At 44.3% G+C, this 22,572-nt stretch overlaps 1 protein-coding gene across 3 annotated transcripts; it reads right to left on the minus strand.

Annotated features, from left to right (window-relative positions):
• Window positions 1-245: 245 nt before the first annotated feature.
• On the minus strand, window positions 246-22,409 carry atm (ATM serine/threonine kinase). 3 transcript variants are annotated; one of them, XM_076145299.1, is made up of 63 exons: window positions 22,282-22,409; window positions 21,927-22,049; window positions 21,620-21,741; window positions 21,169-21,314; window positions 20,892-21,056; window positions 20,639-20,804; window positions 20,288-20,526; window positions 20,005-20,174; window positions 19,712-19,890; window positions 19,167-19,538; window positions 18,814-19,017; window positions 18,610-18,711; window positions 18,141-18,375; window positions 17,912-18,043; window positions 17,613-17,738; window positions 17,385-17,470; window positions 17,104-17,285; window positions 16,826-17,019; window positions 16,634-16,713; window positions 16,335-16,490; window positions 16,063-16,138; window positions 15,558-15,688; window positions 15,339-15,456; window positions 15,043-15,213; window positions 14,693-14,868; window positions 14,353-14,596; window positions 14,070-14,185; window positions 13,586-13,712; window positions 13,231-13,430; window positions 12,951-13,125; window positions 12,682-12,840; window positions 12,373-12,505; window positions 12,080-12,175; window positions 11,651-11,822; window positions 11,371-11,512; window positions 11,100-11,276; window positions 10,791-10,968; window positions 10,300-10,405; window positions 10,018-10,176; window positions 9,717-9,831; window positions 9,264-9,352; window positions 8,961-9,063; window positions 8,554-8,702; window positions 8,331-8,435; window positions 8,117-8,236; window positions 7,774-8,008; window positions 7,520-7,690; window positions 6,887-7,006; window positions 5,870-6,087; window positions 5,574-5,781; window positions 5,328-5,453; window positions 5,008-5,148; window positions 4,707-4,845; window positions 4,398-4,480; window positions 4,184-4,324; window positions 3,024-3,140; window positions 2,744-2,893; window positions 2,498-2,663; window positions 2,001-2,087; window positions 1,694-1,808; window positions 1,509-1,572; window positions 1,253-1,395; window positions 246-911 (listed from the first exon to the last, which is right to left on the minus strand). In XM_076145299.1, exons 2-63 carry the CDS (start codon window positions 21,996-21,998, stop codon window positions 731-733), a joined length of 9,270 nt encoding a protein of 3,089 aa, XP_076001414.1. In that variant the 5' UTR covers window positions 21,999-22,049; window positions 22,282-22,409; the 3' UTR covers window positions 246-730. The 3 variants fall into 3 exon arrangements, with proteins under 3 accessions (XP_076001414.1, XP_076001407.1, XP_076001422.1); XM_076145292.1 differs by having other exon boundaries at window positions 17,104-17,290; window positions 17,381-17,470; XM_076145307.1 differs by having other exon boundaries at window positions 17,104-17,273; window positions 17,373-17,470.
• Window positions 22,410-22,572: the final 163 nt, after the last annotated feature.

Raw genomic sequence — 22,572 nt, forward strand, 5'->3', positions numbered from 1 at the left:
ACCTCACCTGTGGCATCAGTAAAGACAATCACTTTGTCTAAACATCCCAAGGAGGTGTTACACACAATGGAAACGTAGGTCAATTGGTGACTTCACTGAAAAATGTAATTAAAATAAAGAAGCACATTTTTATTCTATTCATTTAATGATACAAAATTAAGGTACAAGAGCAGCAAATAACTGGCAAATAAAAATAAAAAAGCATTGATTTCGCTGCAATGCTTTACAGGTCGTATAGAAAAACATATTTTACAGTCAGAAAATTAAGAGTAAAAAACATTAAATGCTAATAAGCATTGTACATTCATAAGGCATATCCATGGCAGGAAGCTTTCCATCGACAATAACTGATCAGCTCACACACAACAGGGCTGTGGTGATCAGAACATTCACATGAGGGGGAAAAGGAATCCTCCACACAAACGGAAGTTTATGTGCAGATGAAATGGAACATTGATTGCAATTTGCAGATTACTGCAGGTTTTGGTTGATGTCACAGTTTTAAGAATGTTAAAAAAGAAATTTGTGAATTTAAAGTGAAATAGTGGAAAGAAATCATTGTGTCAAAAAGTGGATAGCACGCTAATCAGTGCAGGAGGTGATTCCTTGATCATCTTAGAATTGGAACTTTTAGGATGTTAAAGGTATCGACACTGGTCAAAGCTAGGATAATGATCAATTCTGCACCAATTCTTCTACTTTTTTGACATGAACCATCTTCCTGCAGTTTCTACACCCACGCCTGCCAGCCATGGAAGAGTCTGCTCAGGTTGTTGGGGTCCATGGCCTGCTGGATGAGGAGATTAACCTGCCCCCCCACATTGAGCACCGTGCCCTCCTCCACCCCCTTCAGCTTCTCCTGCAGCCGCAGCAGCACGCGCTCTGCCACTTTGTTGAAGCTCTGACTGTCACTGCGGGAGGAAGATGAGAAAAGGAAAACAAGCTTTAAAAGGGAAGAGATCATGTAGAAGGCAGTGGTTCAGTGTTTTACCTTTTTTACAACACAGAGTGACGTTATCCGACTACTCCTGGGTTTCCACAGTAACCTCAAACCTGAGATGTCATGTCTTTAATCCTCTATTTTAAGTGGTTTTGACTTTTAAACCCAGTTTCTTTTTGGACTTCTGTGATAATAATTTGATTTTAAGCATGAATAAGTCCTCCATTGTTTTTCCAGATTGTTTAACACTTTAAAAAACGGACACACACACACACACACACACACACACACACACACACTCCTCTGTCGCACCTAAATTTACGATGGTTATCTATTTCGACTCCTCCCAGGGTGGAGGAGATGGTTGCGTTTAGCTCCTGCTGCTCATCACGCTGTAGGTAGAAGGCCTTCAGAGGGTTCATGGTCCAGTCAAACAAAGGATCATACAGCAGAACCTACAAAACACACAAAACGGCTCATGACACAAACGCAGGACGATGGCGTCGTGCTTAAAGGTGAGGAGAGAGCTATGACAGGAGGACAGAAAGGTTCTCTGTACACTCCGTACCTCCACAATAGTGAGCAGAGCTTCCTGAGAGCTTCTCATCACCTCCATGGTCTTTTCACAGCATCTGAGCAATGAAAACAATTCCAGCTCAGCTCATTTACACATTTTATACAACTCAAATATAAAAATAAAAGGATAGTTTTAGGGTTATTATGAGCAGTGTGAGTGTGTGATCTCCTCCTCACCTCCTGAACACCCCCTCCACCCCGGTGATTCCCATCCCGTCCACTATGTCTCTGGACAGTCTGAAGGGGACGGTCTCTGGGGTGGGGAGGACCTTCCCCTGCTCAAAGGCCACACCTAAAGAACAAATGCATTGTGATCACTTCTTTTTGGATTCAATCTGGGGTCCTTTGGAAAGTTACCAGAGTAGTATCCGTGTTGATTATTAAGCCTGCTCACCTTCTTCAGTCACTGTTTACACGGCCTCACCTTTGATTCAATGAAGACTATTTGGTTTTCTATTTTTACAGAAAACACAAAGGCGTTTACCTAAATCGATGTGCACCAGTTCAGCCGTCTGCTCATCGATCAGAATGTTCTGGATGTGCCTGTCGCCCAGACCCACGATATAGCCAACTGTGGGGGGAACAAAGCAGAAACTTGAGAGGAAATATCTGCATATATACAGAACAGATGAAATACACAGCAAAACATGTATATATTAAATATATTATTGTCTTTTATGTCTCATACTAGACACATCACAAAATGTTCTTCCTCTCCTTCCCTTCCTTCACTTCACCATTTTTTTGTGTAGATCAGTTGTTCTCAACCCTGGTGGTCCTGAGTCAGCTGTGTTTAGCGAATCAAGAGTCTTTATCAAGTGAACACTTCTTTGTCTCAACAGGGGAGCAGGAAGAAGGGAGCAGGAAGGAGAGGGAAATGTGCAATGTTTGTTTCGACCCACAGGTATCAAAGCATACCTGTACCGTTTGCATGTGCAACACCTGGTGAGATGATTTTTCCACATTGTAATACGTGTGTACCTATAGATGAGGTGGCTACGCTGTGAGTGTAAGCCAGCCGCTTCTCCATCCACACCGCCGGGTCCAGGAATCGCTCCATGCAGAAATACCTGAAGACGGGTTGGAAGTTCTTGCAGACCACACTGTAGGCCTGCAGCTTCCCGTCGAAACCGAGCTTCTGCGCCTCCTGCAAATGACAAAGCGATGTGCTGTAATCGCTCTGTCCTGAAGTGCGGTAAACCTGACGAGGCAGTAGGTAACACTGACCATCATCTTCTTGCGACAGGCTAGGCTGGTCCAATCTTGGGGTCGGAAGCGTTTGTGGGCTCCTTTGTTGCCCTCTGCCAGAAACTCCCCGATGGGCACCGTGCCGGAGCACCACTCCAACACACCGCTGCGCTGGGAGAAAGGCACCACCTGACAGACAGCAGGGGGACATGAGACAGAGTGCGAGACAAATAGGGTAAGTCCTGTTTGAAGCTTCTTATAATAACGTCCTAACAAAACAACACAGCTGCGATTGACTTCTCATGTAAACGTGAGAAACCTTATATCGTCTGATGTTGAGTTTCCTCTTGCGGGTGTCGGTGTTGCGCTGCAGCAGCATGGAGCACATGCTGAAGACCTGCTGCATCACCGTATCCTGCCGCAGGTCATCCTGACCCTGTGAACAGTAAAGGGGGACAGGTCACTAGAAGGTAACTATGACAACATGTAGCACCCCAAAGACCCGTGACTGCCCACTTTGAAAGAGCATTACAATGTCGCCTGTGCATCCAGACACATGGATGAAGCATCTAATACCATCTAATGTCAGGAGATTCATTTACATCTTTACATTAAAAACATTTTTGTCAGCTCTTTTCTGTTTAGATTGTGATCTGATCTCAGTAAGCGCATCTTTGATACATGAATAAGATTCATTCATTTTTAAAAGTAACAGACACTTTTCTTGCTTTGTTTGTTGAGGTATTCACAGAGTCACAACTCCTGAATCAAAATAACGTTATTAATGTCGGCGAGCTGGACAATGAGCATTTATACCTGGGTAGTTGTGAGTTCTGTGAGCATTTATCATAACAATAGCAAGGAGACCAAAAAAGACCAGGTAGGTTGAGTGGATTATAATTAAAGGTCAGAAAAAGTGCTATTTCACTATGACTCTCTCAATAGTCTAACGGTCAATTATTAGCTTTTGAGTGGCAGTAAGCATTCCCGCAAACACACATGTGCACACACACAAACACGCACACGCCCACTGTCCTCTGTCCTCTGAATAACAATCTCATTTGCAAAGATTAAAGCAAACTTTGTATTTGTCCGAGTACAAAAACACAGGATTACTTATTACCGACAGCCAAGCCGCCACGCAGAAAGAGCCGAGGTCACATGAGAGCAGCGTTCACTTCAAACTGAGCTTGAGTGTTTAGACCGTCAACACACACACAAAGAAAAAAATACCTTTACGGATTGTAACGCACACTCAAACACTCTTACCTGGAGCATCAAAGGCATACTTTAGGGGGTGTAACACATGCAAGCACAAGATACACACACACACACACACACACACACACACACACACACACACACACACACACACACACACACACACACACACACACACACACACACACACACACACACACACACACACACACACACACACACACACACACACACACACACACACACACACACACACACCTTGACCAGCTGTCTCCTGCTCTGGCCATCCGAGCCGACACAATCGATGATCTTTGGCAGGTTGACTCCTCCGACCAGGCGATACTGGGGCACGAAGGACCTGACAGTCACCAGGTTGTCATAGCGACCAGATGGATCCACCTGATAACACATTTAAACGACATGTTTTCTCAACAATTTCAAGAGTTACAAACACATTTCCAATATTCTTTACCTTGATCTCCATTGTGGGAATGACGACTTCATCGAGGTTTTTGATTTGCATAATGGGCTGATCGGCAGGAATGGGAAGAGCCCCTGTAATGGAAAGTAACAAATTCTTAGTAAATTATCAGCGGAGTGTTTGAGATTTAGAAAGGACAAAGATCCACCTACAATAAGGGAATCAAAGATAAATTACTCTAAATATCGTAGTAACTTATAATATTTAGTTCACTGAAAAACAAGCAATGTCCAATTGAAGATTCAAGCTATTCAAGCTATTTACATGTACAGTGGCATATTTAGTGCTGTGACTTCTTACTCTTCTCAGTCTTGTGCCTGCTGGCGTCCATGTAAGCCAGAGTGATGTAGGCGTCACACAGACGCTCGATCCCATGGATCATCTCACATCTCTTCTGTCTGATCACGTTAATGATCTTCTGGGCCACTTCTGAACGCTCCTGCAACAAGACAATTACACATGCAAAAATTAACTGAAGGACTGGAGAAACTGGTTTGGATGTTACTACAATTAGATCATGATAAAACAAATAGATAGGGAACTTTGATAAATCAAGTGCTTGATCTTAATAGTTTAAAACATTATTTAAAGTCAATCTCACCTGGTCTACCTGTGATGTCTGCTGCTGGGCGCCCTTAGACAGTTGGGTCTTGCAAAAATCCTCATCTTTGTTTGCATTCACCAGGGCAAAGATGATGAAGAGGGTGTGGTGGGGGTGCTCAAGGCACGATCGGAGGATCACCTGTGAAGACAGTGGAAAAAAAAGATGCAGAAAAGAAGACTTTACCACTGCACTGCAGCTTTGTAATCCATCAACCTTTCAAGGAAAGGAACCTTGGCGTACTTTCGGTTTTTGTACATGCAAGAAGAATATTCTGTATTAGCTGCTGCTGTAAAGGTGTATAAACGGTGCTGCATTACATCGTTGAGGACGTCATGGAAACCTGCGTCTTCAGAAATGCTTGATGCCATCTTGTTTCCCATGCGAGCAGCGAGCTGGTACATGAGAGGGAGGAACTTGTAGGAAGGGATCCGCTTCACCCCTTTCTGAAAGACATTAACACATTATCAAGCAGTTTTCATCTCAAACTCAAAGAAATTATAAGTTATATTATGAATGCTTGTAACCGCTAAACGCAAATGAAGACAAAATTGTGTCCTACTAACCTTCATAATATCATTTACATCCTTAACATCAGCATTCTTCAGCCAAAGTGACGCTAGGCGGAACACCCACGTGTCGTGCTCTTCTCCCTCCTCCAGACACTGAATGTAATTCTCCACAGCCTTACACAGGAAGCGCAGCCTGTCTTTCTGCAGGTTGGAGAGGGCTTGCTCATCCATCTCCAGCTCTTTCTTCACCTTTAGTGTATACCTGCGAGAGAGACATTTACAGGCACAAGATCCTCCTGAAAGTGTTCTGTAAAATCATAAGATCATTAGCAGACTAAATCCGTGCTCACCTATTGGCGGTCACTTGACGTTCCTTAATTAAGCCCATTTCTTCTTTGGCCTTCTCCAGCAGGGCCTGCTTGTTCTCAAACTCTGACGACTTCATGTATTTGTCGATGCTCTGGTACTGGGCATCAGAGAAACGGGCCAGAGACAGGAAGGCCTCGGTCCGCCGACTCTGCAGCCTGGCGTCCTGCACTACTGATTCACCTTCAATCACTTCCACTGCCTGGGACGACAACAGAAGACTGTATCATTCCATGAAAAATATAAAAATACACAGCAGCCTTCTGACATAATGACTGGAAATTATCGATTTATACACACATACCAGGTTAAATAAACACACAGTTAACAGTATTTACAAAAGAGTGACCTCATCAAGGCACCTGGGTGGTTATGTGAAGACACACACACACACAAACATATACACACATAAATAACTGATTTTAGTCCACATTGATTTGCAGTAGTCCAAGGACAAACTATAAAATTGCACAGGTTGAATATTTATGTTCTTGGGCCAAGTGCTAATTTATCTGGGTATAAATAAATTCTTAATGTATGTTTTGGGGTGTGTGTGCGTGCATGTGTGTGTGTGTGTGTGTGTGTGTGTGTGTGTGTGCGTGTGTGTGTGTGTGTGTGTGTGTGTGTGTGTGTGTGTGTGTGCTTGTGTGCTTGTGTGTGTGTGTGTGTGTATGTGTAGTTCCTGTTTTGCAGTCACATGTGAGTGCAGGTGCCAGAACATTGGGTGATAACCTAAATAATTAGTTCCATTGTCTGACATATGAAACTTTTTAAGACCAGATCTGGCACGGAGACTGGTGTGACATTATCAGTATACAGCTCGAGGTACAGAGGCAGAAACCTGAGGCAGATTCTGTCATTACAAAAACACTGGGAAGAGGAATTCAGCCCAGTCTAAGTCAAAAGAAATGTTCAATGGAGATGCATGTATCCACTAAGTTATATTCCAGGACTGAGCTTAATGCAAGTCTGGGTCTGGCTTGATTTCAGGAGGTTCTCACCCTTTCCAGGTATTTCTCCAGGATAACTCTGGGGCTTTCCAGGCAAGTTTCAGCCAGCCAGCTACCACACAGCCTGAGGCCCTCAGTATAGACGGGGGCGAGGGAAGGATTGAAGTCCACCTTGCCAACACAGACGAAAACAAAACAAAGTTAAAGGAAGTAACAACACATTTTGAATTTTGAGTTTTGCCACTGATCCGATGAACCCGGGTGGGCATCATGATGGTCTTCGCCATTCATACAAATGAGTTGTGAGAAGAGATGCAAAAGCATTAATGCTCATAAACATGTAGATACAAACTGTTAAGTCCACAAATAAATGAGAAAATTAGAGAAATTCCTCACATCTAAAATGCCATTGTGGAACAGCCTAGCAGCAATAGGTCACTTAATGTACAACCCTAAGTAAAATAAATAGAAAGTGAGATATACTGTATATGTTTTAAGAAAAAGGGTTACTTCATTAAATCAAATTTGCGTGTTTACTGATCCTACCCTGGGGTGATTAGTGGAAGAGGAGTTGAGAAAGGAAAGAGTAACAATCAGTCCAGTGCTGGTAGCTGAAGAAGCAGCCAGTGTTGCTAAAGCACAGAGCCCAGGTGGTGTACAGATTTGTGTGTTCATGTGTCTGACCTGCTCTTCTAGCTTGTGTATCATCTGTCTCAGCAGGCCCAGGGCCAGACCTTGCTCTCCCTTGGCCCAAAACACCTGTGCCTCCTCCAGCTGCCATGACGACACGGTGGATGATGTCTGCGCACCTCCGCCACCGTGCTGCTTCATCTGGAACACGGCCCGCTCTGCCAGCTGGACACAAAGTGGCCAAAGTCAAAGTTTGTTTATGATTACATTCAGCTGAAATCTGACCACACACACATGCAGATTCTTACCTGTGTGTTCCCAGCTTTGCGAGCCAGCCGGCAGAGCTCCATGAGGTGGTCCGTGAGCACAGAGCTGAGGTAACTTGTCCTGTCTGGGTCTTTAGAGCTGGATATCAGGGTATTCTGGACCACGGAGCGCACAGCAAGGATGGGCTCCACCAAAGCAAAGTCACTGTCGGCTAAGAGCTGGGAATGCTGCTGCCACTGTCGGCACACCTCTGCAAGAGTTGCGTCTAGGAAAGGTCTGACAGGTAGGGTGAGAAATGTACATGTGTTAGGACTGATGTTGCTCATTGAACTGGACTATAGCATCCTCTGCTCTGTGATGAGTATGTTCGATTGACATTACCACCTGGAGAAAAGCTGCTTCACCCTCTCCAGTTCTCTGATGATCTGCAGGTTCCTCAGGGCTGGGTAGAGCGATGACACAGCCTCTAGACTGCCTCTGCATAGCTCCTCCACCTCTGCACCCCTAGGGAAACACACGCAAGCCCTCGATTCCAACAAACTGCATTTGTTTTATGAAGCAAATGATTTGTACTGCATGTCAAGAAGAGCTGCTGTACCTGGCCTGCCTCAACGTTTCATCAAATATGTAGAATTCATTGTCCCTCAAGGCTTGCAGAGCACAAAACACTGATTCATGGTAGCCAAGTCTAGAGTTCTCACTCCTGCTTGAGCAAAATAAATTTGAAGAAAAACACAAATCAACACAAGATGTTAGGAGTAAAGGTTTTTCAGTAACACATATTCATGAGTTATCACTATGGTTTGATTACGCCTCGTCACCTCTCCAGCAGGTCACAGTCCCACTGCGTATTCCTCCAGGCAGCCTGAAAGCGGAGCTCTCTCAGCTCGGCACCCCACTCCACACCCGCACTCTCCAGACCTCTCATGTAGGTGGTGAGGATGCTACTCAGACCAAAGTTTTGCAAACCCTGTGGGCCGACACACAGAAGGATAACTGGAACATTACACACGCTTACATTTTTCTCTCTTGAATCTGACATTTTCTGGAGGTGAAGCGGATTCCTGAGACTTTAATTTGAGCACTTTTCCAGTATCTTGTTTACAGAGATGATGGGAACTTATAGGTATTCCATCACATTTATTAGTGCACCTGTATCACCATTACTGACTGCTGTGTGCTAATATAATGTACAAAATATAACCCCGTGCCGGTTTCACTGCCTTACCTCCACAATGCCCACTTGACGTGTAACTTCAGGCAGGGTAGAGTGAAGGTCGTATGAGGTCAGAGCCTTCCCCCACATGGCTTCATGTTCGTAAGTTCGAATCCTATGAATTCATTTGACAAACCAAAGTAAGGACTTGCATAAAAACAATTCATGCATGTGTGAAATGTGTGTATACTTGTATGTATACTTCCTTATACATATCTAATATCTGTACAACAGGTGAGCACAAAAATCTGAACTTGTATGTGGTGGTGTCAATGTAACGTAGATAGCAGTTACTGGTCTGATACTATTGATTACCTGGTCAGTGGACTGGTCATCGTCTCACCTCCACAGCCATACAGACTATCGGGCTCTCCAATGCTGCGATACACCTCAATCAGCAGCTCCTGAACACGTAAACAAGTTTTATAGAAGTTACACTGGATCGTATATTTTACAAATATTTTCTGACATTTTTGGGGATCATAGGTAATAAAGGCATTCATTTTAGATGCAATCTCAAATATTTCATTGATCATTTAAGGGGGAACCTGAGTAATTGCTCTGTAATATTCCTTTAGTTAAGATTGAAATCTCCCAATCTCACAGTGATTGAAAGACTAAAGATAATGAATATCAGTAGATTTCCCAGCTCTGGCAACGCAAGTTCAAAGGTAAAAGGGAAATCATCTACACCACCTTATTATATGAATTATATATAACTACGGGCATATGGAGAAACATACTTATACGTAAACACTAAATATTGACCTGCAAGCTGATGCCGGTGTCCTCCACACTCTTTTCAATCAGGCTGGAGATGGTGAGGGTGAAGTTCTGGCTGTTCTCTTCAAAATTGATCTTGCGAGACACTCGGCCCTTGGCTCTGCAGAACAGACAGAGAAACGGATCAATAAAAATCATGTATTCTCTTCGAACATACAACCAGAGTTCAACTTAATGAGGCCTCTTGTGATGGTTGAGTGTTAGCACTGGAGCGAAGATAATTTTATCTACAAAAGGGGGGCCCTGCAGAAAAAGTTTGGAACAAACTGAGTTAACCTTTGCATACCTGCGACTTTCCTCCGTGTTGGCTTTGATCTTATCTACATAGATCTCAGAGTAGAGCAGAGCAGTGAAGTGAGCTGAGCAAGACTGAGCGGCCTTTGCCACCTCTAGGTAATTCAGGTCCAGCCAGAAGTTCGAGTGACACACAGTACCACAAATGTTGCTGTCACACAGAAACAGACAGAGAGACATACGTTATAAATATTTCCTGCAGTTCATCTAAAACTAAATGTTTAAAAAATACAGTTTTGTGTAATAAAGTATGAAGCAAGACGACATTACAAACCTGTTAGCCTGCAGTGGTCTCTGTTGGTGTCTTAGGTAGTCAATCACTGCCAGCATGGTGCGCAGGGAGGCCTTGTCGAACAAGCCCTGGTTGGCAGAGTCAGACTCTGTAAAGAATAATGGGAGCTAATCACAAAGCGCAGCCAACAACAGACTTCTGATTGTAATGAGCGCTTTATGTCCAAATCAAAATGATTAAATAATGAACTTAGGAATCAAAAGGCACAATTCAAAAGTATTGGCATGAAAATAATCTACATTGCTTTGATAATTCAATGGATCTGACTTGGATTATGACTAGAACATGAATATGTTGTGGGGATAAAAAAAATTAAAATACATTTTTATTCTCTGTGTATTAATGACAGCTTTTAACATACATTTAAAACGAGTTTATATTAGGGATGTGCCCCATGCCCCAATGAAAGGGAGGAGAGCAAACATGTAAAGAGGATAATAAATCTGTTAAAAAATGTCCTATCTAGAGTTTACCGGAGTAAACGTCGAGTGGTGTGGCAGAGCGGCTGGAGGACTGAGCACTTCTGGAGCAAAATGTGAAGAAGTCCTGGATGTGTGAAGAGAGAAGCTCCCTCCAAGAGTCGTCTGAGTCCTCCAGCAAAATGGAGTGGATGATGAGGGGCAGAAATCTCTGACACGAGTCTGCACTCACCTGGAGTAGAAACAGGAAGTCAGGCAGAGTAAAACCTCTTGGAAACATGAGGACAGAATAAATAAGTGTGAGTGAATGAAATAAGCAGGTACAGAAAGCAGGATAAGGTGAGGTGACATCTTGGTGCCTACCAGACACAGAGGTCGTGACAGCAACAGAGCCTCACTCCTCGTCCCTCCACTGTCCAGCAGGGCGGTGCACAGGGCCTTCAGCCAGGCCTTGTGTCCGCCTGTTTTGGGAATCCAAAAGTCCTGGCTCTCCAGCTTCTCCCTGGCCTCTGAGCTCTCCTGAGCCCTCACAACAGGCACCTAAATAGAGACAAAAGATGAATATGCACACATATGAATTCAGATCTCATGAGGTTTTTCGTCTGACTGTGAGTCAAACACATCCTTGACCTACCTTCTTCTTAGCCGTTCTGAAGGGGTTGAGATAGGCCAGCATGGGGTCTTGATTCTCCTTGTGCTGCTCCCAGAAGTCGATTCCAGACTGAGTGGCGAGGATGCTCTTTACACACTGAGCTGCTGCTTGCCTCACCTCAATTCTGCAAAAGCAACACCACAAATATGACAAGTTCACCTATCACTACGTTTTTGAGCTCCAGCGCCTTAATCTGCAAACCTCTGGAGACAAATGCACACAGAACCTTGTCACTACTATTGATTATTAGGATTCATCGTACCGACATTGAGTGAGTGAATTGTCCATGCAGTTGAGGACGATGTAAAGACACTGTGACTCGATGGAGGTGAAGAGAGTCGCAGCCTTCTCGTAGAGGAGGTCTCTGCCATGGAGCAGGGCGATGGTTGAGAAATCTACAGGGCCCAGTTCACCCAGACAGCTCCCTGCTGCCTCTGGAGGAAAACACACAGCTTTTATCACTCTTAAGATCATAATGCAGGAGTGTTATTATGAAAAGAAATGAAAAATAGAATCTAGATGGAGAACCAGCTTACAGAGATTAGATTTCCATTCATGTTGCAAAGTTTTTAGAGAACTCCAACTCGCTAGAGAACTAGACCACATATCTTTTTGTTGCAAACACTTAATTCTTTCAAATGTGTTCTTTTGGTATTGGCCAACACATTGTGCAAAGCTCTTGGAATTTTACCAAGAATTTCTGCTCCTCCAGGGTGGTTGGCTGCCATCTTACATAGCTGCAGCAGGCTGAGAACCAGCTTCACCAGCACACTGTGGGTGGGGTCAGCTGCAACAAAGACAGACAGAAGCGCAGTGAGAAGAAGCTCAGCACACATTCAAGCTCCTGTAGAGCAACTATTTTAGAGAATAAGTTTCAAAAAGGAAACCTTATGTGCTGTGAAATCAGATTAAAGTCTTTTAATAAATACGGTTACATCATAACTTCCAAAAGTGATACCCATTATAGTACATTGCGCATTATACCATGGCACTCTTTCAGCAGCTCTCTGATCTGTCCTTTGTTGTCATGCAGCTGTCTGGTCAGCTCCTTCAGCCCCTCCAGTCTGGTCAGAGGTAAGGAGTCACAGGATGTCACAGATAGAAAATGGACTATCTCCTGTAGAACGGGAACATGGGAGAGAGGCAGTGATGTACACACACACATACACTTGTGCACATTTTAGTTCTTACATGAAGGTGTGTGTGTGTGTGTGTGTGTGTGTGTGTGTGTGTGTGTGTGTGTGGGCAAGTGAGTGCAAGTCTTGTGTATGGGTTTGAGTGTGTTGACATTACCTGTCGCAGTGTAAAAGTCCCGGTGTTGTATTTGAGTGTGTTCTGCACGGATCTCAGCTCTCTGAATTCAGGGCGGTCAGGAAATGGTTCCAGCTTGCAGATTGAGTCTTTCAGCTTCTGCTTGTTCTCTATCACTAGAAACCTCAACAGACTGAGCACCTGGAGACCCCAGATGCAAAGGAGAAAGAGAAGAAGTTCCCCACAATCCATAAAATGCAGGTTTAATCAACACTAGTGGCAAACTCAGAACCTGACTACCTGACACTTACCTGCTGTGAGATGGCAGGCCGGCTAGTCACCTGGCTAGTGAGTGTTCCAATGATGACCTGTAGATGGCAGTCTAGAGCATCGTCGCAGAACTGCAAGGCTGCTTGACACACTGCAGTCAACAGGTCACAGCACAGCGAGAGGCTCCGGTTAGAAACCTCATCACACTGCTCTGGTCTGTGGACGAGAGACAAAGAATACTTATTTTCCAAATGGTGTCTGGGCAGCATGTGTTACTTTATTCACTGTCTGGGTGTGAACATGTAGATTGTGTGTACCAACCTGCTGTTGATAAAATGAATGAGCGTGTAGATGATGTCTCTCAGGACGAAAGCCCAGGCTCCCCCCAGACCGTCCTTCACCTCCCTGAGCAGCAGGCTGACAAAGAGGTGATACATCAGGAGGATGCGATGACGTTCATACCCGTTGGTCGTCTCTGCTGCTCTTTCGCACACTGCCAGCAGAATCCTTTGGATGGAAATCTGCAGTAAAATCAATGACAATAACTGTGACAAGGACATAAACAGCACCGACAGAGTTAAGTCGACTATTGCAGTAGAAGCTATTTCCAGAATGAGGAACTGCTGATTGATCAGTGTTAAGCATGAAAGACAAAGATAGAAAGACAACATCTTACTGGGGTTTTTGACAGAATGGCTACCAAGGGCTTTTGATTGGCACTGTGGCACTTGCTGAGGTAGTCCAGAGAAGCTTTAATCACATAGGAGCTAAAAAAAGGCGGGTTTGGTGCGGGGTCCAGTTCCCTATAGGTAGATAGCAAACAGAAAGAAGATAATCAATTATGCCTTTTGAATGAATGAACTAATACAACTCTGGACAAACAAAAGCTTCACCTCAATCACAATACAAATGAAGGACAAATCACAGAGAAACCCTCATACATGTGTGTGTGACATACTGAAATTTCGACATTTAGAAGAGTAGAGTAGAGCTTCATACATAATATACATGTATCTGGATCAGTATATTCACAGATGTCTTGCTTTGATTTGTCGTAGCATTGCAGATGCATCTGATGTACTACAAAGAGGTGTGTATACTGTGTGTTGTATCTCTATATTGGCTTGAGTAGAAGCAATATCTGTTTAAATGATCTTTACCCTATAAAGCGTTTCAGGTCGCCTCTGTCCCCTTCAGTTCCGGCTCCTTCATATAGAGTCATCAGCAGCTCCACCACAATGTCAGCCAGGTTACTGTGGGTCAGGCTGTCGATTCGCTATGGATATGTTGAGGAGAGAAGTCATGGACATTTACTACTGTTGTCCTCTTCAGGTAACTGTTTTCCACACTGATTACACTCTAAAATGATTGGAGGACAAAAGCTGCATGAAACTGGATATATAAGCACCTCTTTAGATCGTGGCTTGTGTAGGCTATCCTCACCTGTTTGCCCAGACAACTGTCGTCTTTGAGCAGGTCATACACCTTGTGGGCCTTCTCTCTCCGCTGGGCAACCTGTGCATCCTGGCCGGACAAGGCAAAGTATGGCAGGATGTTGACCATGATCTTGGGGAAGCAGTCTGCCAGCAGCTCTCGCCAGTCCTTCTCCAGAAGTCTGCCGATAGACTCCACCTGCGCAAAGTCGTCCAGGAAGACCAGGTGCGGGATCAACACATGGTAGGAGGAACTAGGAGAGTACAGAGGGAACGAGGATGAAATCACGCTCAAAGATGTATGATGGTATTCGTAAAATAACATGTGAAAGACCAGTTCCTCTCCTCACTTATAGAAATCTGTGAGTGTGTCATTGTTTAGGAGGCTGTAGGGGAAAGATCCAAGAGTGTAGCGGTCATCTGACTGTCTCTGTCCGAGCCACTCTGCCACCAAGTAATACAGGTGAGAAGTGATAAATGGTTTCACACTCCTGTAGCCAAGAGCTCTGGATACACTGCACAGCATCTGTGGAGAAACAAAGGGAAGTGTTCAAATACACACACTTGCTCCATTATCAGGTTAATGATCTGGAGTATATACAGCAGAATATAGACTGAATGTTTTCAACCCCATTTAAAGTACAGCACCCCAGAGCTCTGGTAGGTAATCGCACATAAGCAAAAACTGCAAGCTCATCACCTTTTTGATGAGCTGCTCCTCAATATCGTTTTCCTTGTAGGATTGGAAAAGAGCAAACAGAGACTGCTTTTCACAGACTGGGCTGCAACACAACACAACGGACAAACTCTTCAACAGAGTCGCCTTGCGGTTGAAGGTTTCATCTTCCTTGTCCTCTGGAGAGGTGCTTCTCTGCACATAAACACACACACCCACACACATTCATCACTTTTATATTGAGGAAATATAATGATAGTCAATTAGAGAGGAAACACATTTAAGTATGTCTGATTTGTGCTAACACTGCATGATCTTACAGGGACCTTCATTCCCTCCTGAGCCTTCAGGTAGACATTTTCAAAAGCCTCCTGCTGGTGTTTAAGTGGCAGCATCTTCCTCTTATCTGGATGATCTGGTCCCATCTCCAGAAACAACCTGGACATCCAGGAGAGTAACATCAAGGATCAGATACATTTCGATTTAATAATTGTAACATCTGTCTGTTTGGTTAGCATTGACAAGTGGCTGAAGCTTACCTCTCCACTGACATAGCTACAAGCATGCGGACCTGGTGGTGTGTGTCTGCGAGGTGGGATGGAAGGATGACAGAGACAGGCAGGTCCTCGTCTCTCAAGCTTAAGACTGCCCACTTACAACAGGGGTCGGCCTGACATGGGAGTAGAAGTGGGGGGTAGTTTATTAAAGGTTATTAGGCCAGTTGATAGGTGGAATCTGTCCAACCTACAAACATTTGAGTGATATTGAAACACAAATACTACTACATGAAGCCCAAGCTGGCCCCACACCCAACCACCATTCAATCAAGGAATGAACTTTATTAAGTATTAGTACAGAATGCAGAAAAAAGAGTGTTTGGGACTAAAACAAAGGTGAAACTAAAATAAATGTTGTCTGGATATATAGTATTAACAATATTACACACCAGGGGACTCCAGCATGACATAGTGCTGCTTTAATTCTTTTATTGTAATATATATAAAGCCTTTCACACATTGTAAATGAACCTTTGCGAGTACTTACCTCCAACAAGGCAACCAGACATTGAACTAAAGCAGCTCGCACAGCTGGCACACACTTCCCTGCCTGGCCGAGGATACTGCAACAAAGAAAGGTACATAAACAGAGTGATTGAGAATCAAAGACACATTTCAAAATCTGACAAAGTTTGTATGCCTTTAAAAAGAAATTCAAAATGAATTCAATAATGACAAAACACATTTCCAAATTCATCATCTTCTGTTAAAAACCACTGGCTAGAAGATTCAAGTGTTCAAATGTAAAATGGCACCAACCAAAACCCGGATACCACTTTCAGCAGCGTTCCCTGCACATGTCTCAGTTCATCAGGCATGTGCTGGGTTCTTCCCAGACTCCTGATGGAGGGTAACAAACCCAGCAGTACAGCGGCACAGATCTCTTGGTCCTGACGGTACTGAGAGCACAGGTCCCTGTAAACACAGCAACACATTAACCACTATCTTACTGTACAAACCAAAACATTATTAGATGGAAATGTATGTTACCACAAGGTGACAACTGCGATGTCACAAATGAAAAAATGCATTTGTGGAGGAAAGAAGGTTTGATTTACGCTAAGGGACGAAGCAGTGAATCAAACTCTTCAGGAGAGAGGGAGTCCTCGGCAGGAAGCTTCTTCAACAATACAAGATACTGGAAGACAAAACAGCTTTATTATTCATGAACTGAGGGGCAATGATTTATACAATGGCATTTACTGCTAAAGCCATTTTTATCACAACCCAATACAGCAGCTGATACCCACCATGTTGAGATCCAGTGCTTTGCTGAAGTCTATCTGCTCCACCAGCAGGAGCAGTCGGCGCCGCACCTCTTGTGGTTTAAAAAGGAGGCCGTGGTCGGGCTGGACAGAACCACACTGACACAGGAACTCCAAGACAGCAAGCAGTGCCAGGTCCTGGTGGGCCAGATGATCCTCTGTTAACAGACTTTTGGCACCTGAGGAGACACAGGCATGAAACAATGACACATTAAGTTAATTTTCCTCTGTGTGATGACACTTCAATGGTATATCCCTCTTACCCGGCCCACAGGGAGCGTCAGGGTTCTCTCCCTTCTGTCTTTGGGTTGCTGCTGTGCTGCTGTGAGGCTCTTGGTCATCTTCAAACAGGTCGATGTCATCCCCTTGTTGAGTTCTGGTCATATCCAAGTCATCATCAGCGTGATCCTCCTCATCCACGGCACTGACCCTTCTGGATACACTGCTCAGCTGAGAGATGACCAATACATCGAATTCAGAGAATTGACCTTTGTATGTTGCATGGATGGGTAGGTATAACAATAAACGTGACTCACTTACCAACAGTTTGCAAATCTCTGCCAGATCAGTGAGAAGACTGGCAGGGAGAATCATTATGAACAGATTGGAAAAGATGGAACCAACACTATCCTGCAGAAAGAAATTAAAACAGTAAACAGTTGGGGGCTACACAGCATTTTGGTTTCTAACAAGACCAGTGTGGGAGATGTGGTTCAACGGATTGGAGTGACTCATACTGTAGCATGATTGTACATATACAGTACTGTTTCACCTTGGTCTTTCTGTTGGCCGACAGTGTGCAGAGCTGCATGACGGACCTCAGTGTGGTCATGGTTCCATCCTCTGTCATTTTTAATTTGACATAGGAGACAAACTCACTTAAGTCCTGAGCCAGGGCCTGGTACACACAGCAAGAACACATCAGGACATAGAACCAGATTCCAATATTATTCTCACGTGTCAATACACAACACTGACAACACACAAGGAGAACCAGTAGGTCTATACATGGAGAACTAATCCTTTCCCCTCTAGGTGACTTAATATCGCAGTAAGAGTCTGATTGCATACCTTGGCTTTAACAAAGAGCTGTGAGTGGCAGGCGTCCTCTTTACTCAGAAAGCCAGTGGAGATGTACGCTGCTAAAACACCAGTCAGCAGGCTGAAACAACGCACCAGACACTCTGGAGGGGTCGACTGAGACTGCAGAGGGTAGAAGAGAACACATCTCATTTGACTGTTGGGACAACTCCGCAGACAGACAGGACACAGGAACACACACTTCCCACCTTCCACTCACATCAGGAGAGTAGCAGTTAAGCAGGTTGTCAGCTACGCAAAGCAGCGACTGCTCTGACTTCTTTCTGAGGGCAGGGACTGCTACAAATTGGCTGTCAGCTGATGCAGACTTCACTGTCGTGTCTTTCCCCCGGAGCTCCGTGGACAGCGCATCGAAGCTGAACTGCAAGTACAGCCTGGCGATCTCATCCAAGTCATCTCTGGTATGGGATGATGCTTGTTCTAGAGACGCGGCCCTTTTCAAAAACATTTCAAAAAAAATTACATCGCTATCCTCTTAAACTGTGCATAGTCTCTAAAATGACCTAATTCTAACCAAAAACAATCAATTTCAAACTAAATGAAAGTGAGGGAGCGAGAAATAATGATGGAAAGACAAAAAATGAAGCATGGAGAAGCTATTTCAATTTAATACGAATTAAGTGTGTGTTACTTGCATGTGATCAGGACACTTGATCCTTTTCCCTCACCTCTCTAATGCTTGCGTACCCAGCAGAAACATCAGGCCCGCTCTGGTGTCTTTCAGCGTTAAGGAGACAAGGACATTTGCTATTAGACTGTAAGAAAAGTCTCTGCATACAAAAACAGAAAAACACACATTAATATAAAGGTTTTTATCATTAATGAACTACCTGCAGTCAACCTTATCAGGTGAAAATCAACACAGTGCTTACCTGCAAATGATGGGATGAGGTCTGGAACTATCCTCCATCTCATCACTTTGATCAGACATCAGCAGCCAAGCTATTAGGGCCTCCTTGGGGTTTGAGGAGCTAGATCCCTCTGTGACCCCTGCATAGTCCAAACCTGAGGTCAGGGTTCCAATCTTAGGAACAGGACACTTCAGCAGGGCCTGGGCTAGACAGAGCGCAGCACTCCTGTACATGGAGTATAAGGAAACATGGAGAAAAACTGTGTAAGCTGTTATGGTAGGTAGTTAGTTAGTTATAGTTATAGTTAGTTTAGTTAGTTATACTTCCTCAAAACACAATATAAAGTTGCTTAAAGATGAAAGGTGCAGACTCACTGGGATGGCTTGCATGCCCATCCAGAGAAGAGCCTCCAGAACTCTCTGTCCACACTGATCAGTCCTCCGTGGACAATAGAGGCCAGCAGGCTCAAGCTGAGGGCCTCTGATTGGGGTGAGCTGACCCCACGAAGTGCCAGCGCCCATACGCGACCCCACAGCCTCTCTAAATCTGTCCCATGGCCTTGGGCCTTTTCTGGGTAGCGAGCCTGGCATTGGGCTACTTCCCTTAGGCAACGGAGTACGTACGCCCCCCTCTCTCCTTTGCGCTGCTCTGCTAGGAGCTGGTACAACACTGACACTAGCTGGACCAGCTCCTGACTGGGCAACATGGATGGGTACTTAGAGAGGAGCACAGCGGTGATTTGCAGCCTACAAAACAAAAGCGATCCTTAATTGTTACTGTGAGAGAAACAAATCCAGAAAATACAACGTACTGCATTCTTCTTCACCACAAAATACTTTAAATGACTCAACACTAATCTGAAATCTTAAGTTCTACTAACTTGTCTGAAATATGAAGAGAGTTGAATTAAATGTCTTACCATGGTATGACATCAAAGTCCTTATAGTCAGGTTGTAAATTGTCTCGTAGGACCTCCCAGCCCAGTTCTATGCGCCTTCTCTTGCTGGCTGAGCCCTGGGTGGGACTGCTCATCTGGGTGGCTCTAACATGGGCCTGCGTCACCTCCAAGCTCTGGGTGTCACTGTCCTCACTGAACAACTAAGCGAGAACATTGAGAAAACAAAACCTGTTAAGATCTTGTACAAGCTCATCTGTACTGAGAAATTACCTCCATAAATATTGATATGATACTGATGAAGTCAATGTCTTTACCTGGTGACAGATGTCAGCTGTGAGCTCGATGAGGTTGTCTTTGACGGCGATGTGACGCGTTCCCGTGACGTACTTCCCTCTGCTGCCTATATGGCTGATTTCACTGACCAAGGCGTTGTACAGGTTGAGCAGCAGAGTTCTCCACTTGGTCCAATCTTCAGCGTGAGCACCTTAAAAAAAGGGAAACACCTTCTTTGTAAGTGCTTTGCTGCATGTTTTACCTTCAGTTCATTCCTTTAAACACAGGCATCATTCTATATGTTCCTCAATACACAATATCTACCAGTGTCCTGTGTCCTGGCTCCTTTAGGATGGTGGACACAAAGCTGCAAGTGAAAGAACTCCACAATCTCCTCTTTGAGAGTGGCACTGGGCCTCATTTCCGCCCAGACATACAGTATAGAAGGCAGAAGCTCCTCTCCCAGTCGACACACCCTCACCCGACAGTTCATGGCGGCAGACCTCAAAAATATGTTGAGGGCTGAGACCAGGTGCTCCAAAACAGTCAGGTGTTTCTCTTGCCTGACAGGACCATAATGGAAAGTTTAAATACAAATTTAGTTTGGTGTTATGTTCACGGTACGACCAAACCAATGCTGGGCAGAATTACCGCATAACATTAAAGGAGTGTCACCTTGCATTCAGCAGGACTTTGGAGAAGAAGCCAAACAGTGTGTGTTGAAATCCATCAGTCTGCATGCAGCAGCCCTGAACCACTGTGCGGATGACTCTGCTCACCAACACACGGTTTATGGACTTGGATGAAGAACTAAAGAAATCACAGTACAAATCCAAAAGACCTACAGAAGAGAAATTAAGAGGATTGGGTGAATAGCTGCGTGAATCTGACTATGACATGCATATTATGTTATGAATAGTCCACTAACCGTGCCACTGCTGTGAAGTGATGTCACACCAGTATTTGCGGACAGAGAGGATGTCTTTCACAAGGAGGCTGCTATAGTCTTCTCCATAGGCTGAACAGCTGTATGAACCCTGAAGCACATCCAGCACGTGTTTGAGCAGCTCACTACACTTTAGACGAGGACCCCCTGCAGACAGAAAGAGAAACAAAGTATTACTGTTTTATAACTGGTATGTCAACATGGCTATGTGCAATTCACATACAGCTGATTCTGCAAAGGGGTAGGGGAGTCTTCTTACGTTTGTTTGCACACCGAATAAAGTATTTGATCAAGCTGCACATTTCCGCCACTTTCTTCTTCCGTGTGGCCAGCGTTGCTGCTGTGACACGGGATTTACTTGACTGCAGGCTTTCTGTCTCCTTCTGGACATAACGCTGCAGAAACCTGACGTGGGAGAAGGCAAAACAGTCGAGGGCTTGATATTATCGGCATGTCCTCTTGTAGACAATATACTGAAAGCTCTAGAGAAAGCAACATTTATCTACATAACATAGAATGAAAACCCTGGCAAACTACTGAATCAAAATCCAGCAAATACATATATTACAACAGATAGAATGGCTCATTTCCCTGATTAAGTGTCAAAAGGTTCTTGCCTTGCATCTTTGTAAGGAATTTGCTCACAATCTCAATTAGACTGACTGACTTTATTGCACATTTACAAAGACAAATAAACAGATTAGGATCACCTGAAAACAGCATCCCATGTGAGTTGATTAGAGCCTTTATGAGCCCTAGTCCCTGAGGTGCGATCCAACTCTTGCACAGTCTCTGGTGTCCGGAGGAGCCGTCTAAAACGCTCTGCTTCTTTCTGCAGGAGCATCAACAGTGTCAAAATACAAATACAGGAGTGAATCCAGGGCAATTCCCTGCGTATTTGACTGCCAAATCAACACAGGAGCAACTCGACTGTAGCAAAGATGACTCTCAGTAGTTAAACTCTAAGCAGGGTGTACAAATGTAGAAAATTCCATTGATTTGAGCAGATCTGATCACCTTCCTTTCTGTAATTTTGTCATTCTCAAGCCCCCTGCAGCAGACCAGCAGGTCGTGGAGAGCCAGACTCATGGTGCTTCACAGTGTATGAAGAGGACACAGATTCCATCTACAGTGCGCAGGCTGGTGTACCCATAAGGAGAAGAAGGTATCGTATTGGCAGAAGAAACAGGTGTATTACGTGATATTCAGCCAACCGTAACAACACACGTGGCGTGATTAAGCTACCAATGAATCCAACAACAGTGGATCGTAAATCTAGCTTGTACTTAGAAATCGAGCTACTTTAGCAACACAACACTTCTATATTATCATAGCTGCAATCTTAAACAGACAATCCAGTGAGTACACCAACCTCTGGTGTCAGTGTGGCCTGCGTTTCCGGAGCTCATATAAATGAAAGTGAAATTGTTTGTTTGCATACTTTGGGTTTTACGGTACTGGTAGTGTTCCTGCCAACTTTGCCATCTTGACGTAGCAGAGCACACACGCAATCCACGCAGGAAATTCCCGCCCCCAAAGCGACGCTAAACTTGCTTACATCACTTCCTGGTCGCGCACACACCCAGTGAGTCCGTTTACTTTTAACCGAATCTTTTGTAAAGGTCGCTACTCGGTTCTATGACGTGTATATGATTAAATATTC

Source organism: Genypterus blacodes, unplaced genomic scaffold (genome assembly GCF_046128005.1).
Source record: "Genypterus blacodes isolate CSIRO-AG114 ecotype Tasmania unplaced genomic scaffold, CSIRO-AGI_Gbla_v1 ptg000003l_1, whole genome shotgun sequence".
NCBI classification, from domain to species: Eukaryota; Metazoa; Chordata; class Actinopteri; order Ophidiiformes; family Ophidiidae; genus Genypterus; species Genypterus blacodes.

Coding starts and splice junctions, on each gene's coding strand:
- atm (XM_076145292.1), bottom strand. CDS start 21,998: ATGAGTCTGGCTCTCCACGACCTGCTGGTCTGCTGCAGGGGGCTTGAG. Junction 15,457..15,557: donor GTAGCTATGTCAGTGGAGAG/GTAAGCTTCAGC, acceptor CTGGATGTCCAG/GTTGTTTCTGGAGATGGGAC. Junction 7,007..7,519: donor TACACAAGCTAGAAGAGCAG/GTCAGACACATG, acceptor TGTGTTGGCAAG/GTGGACTTCAATCCTTCCCT.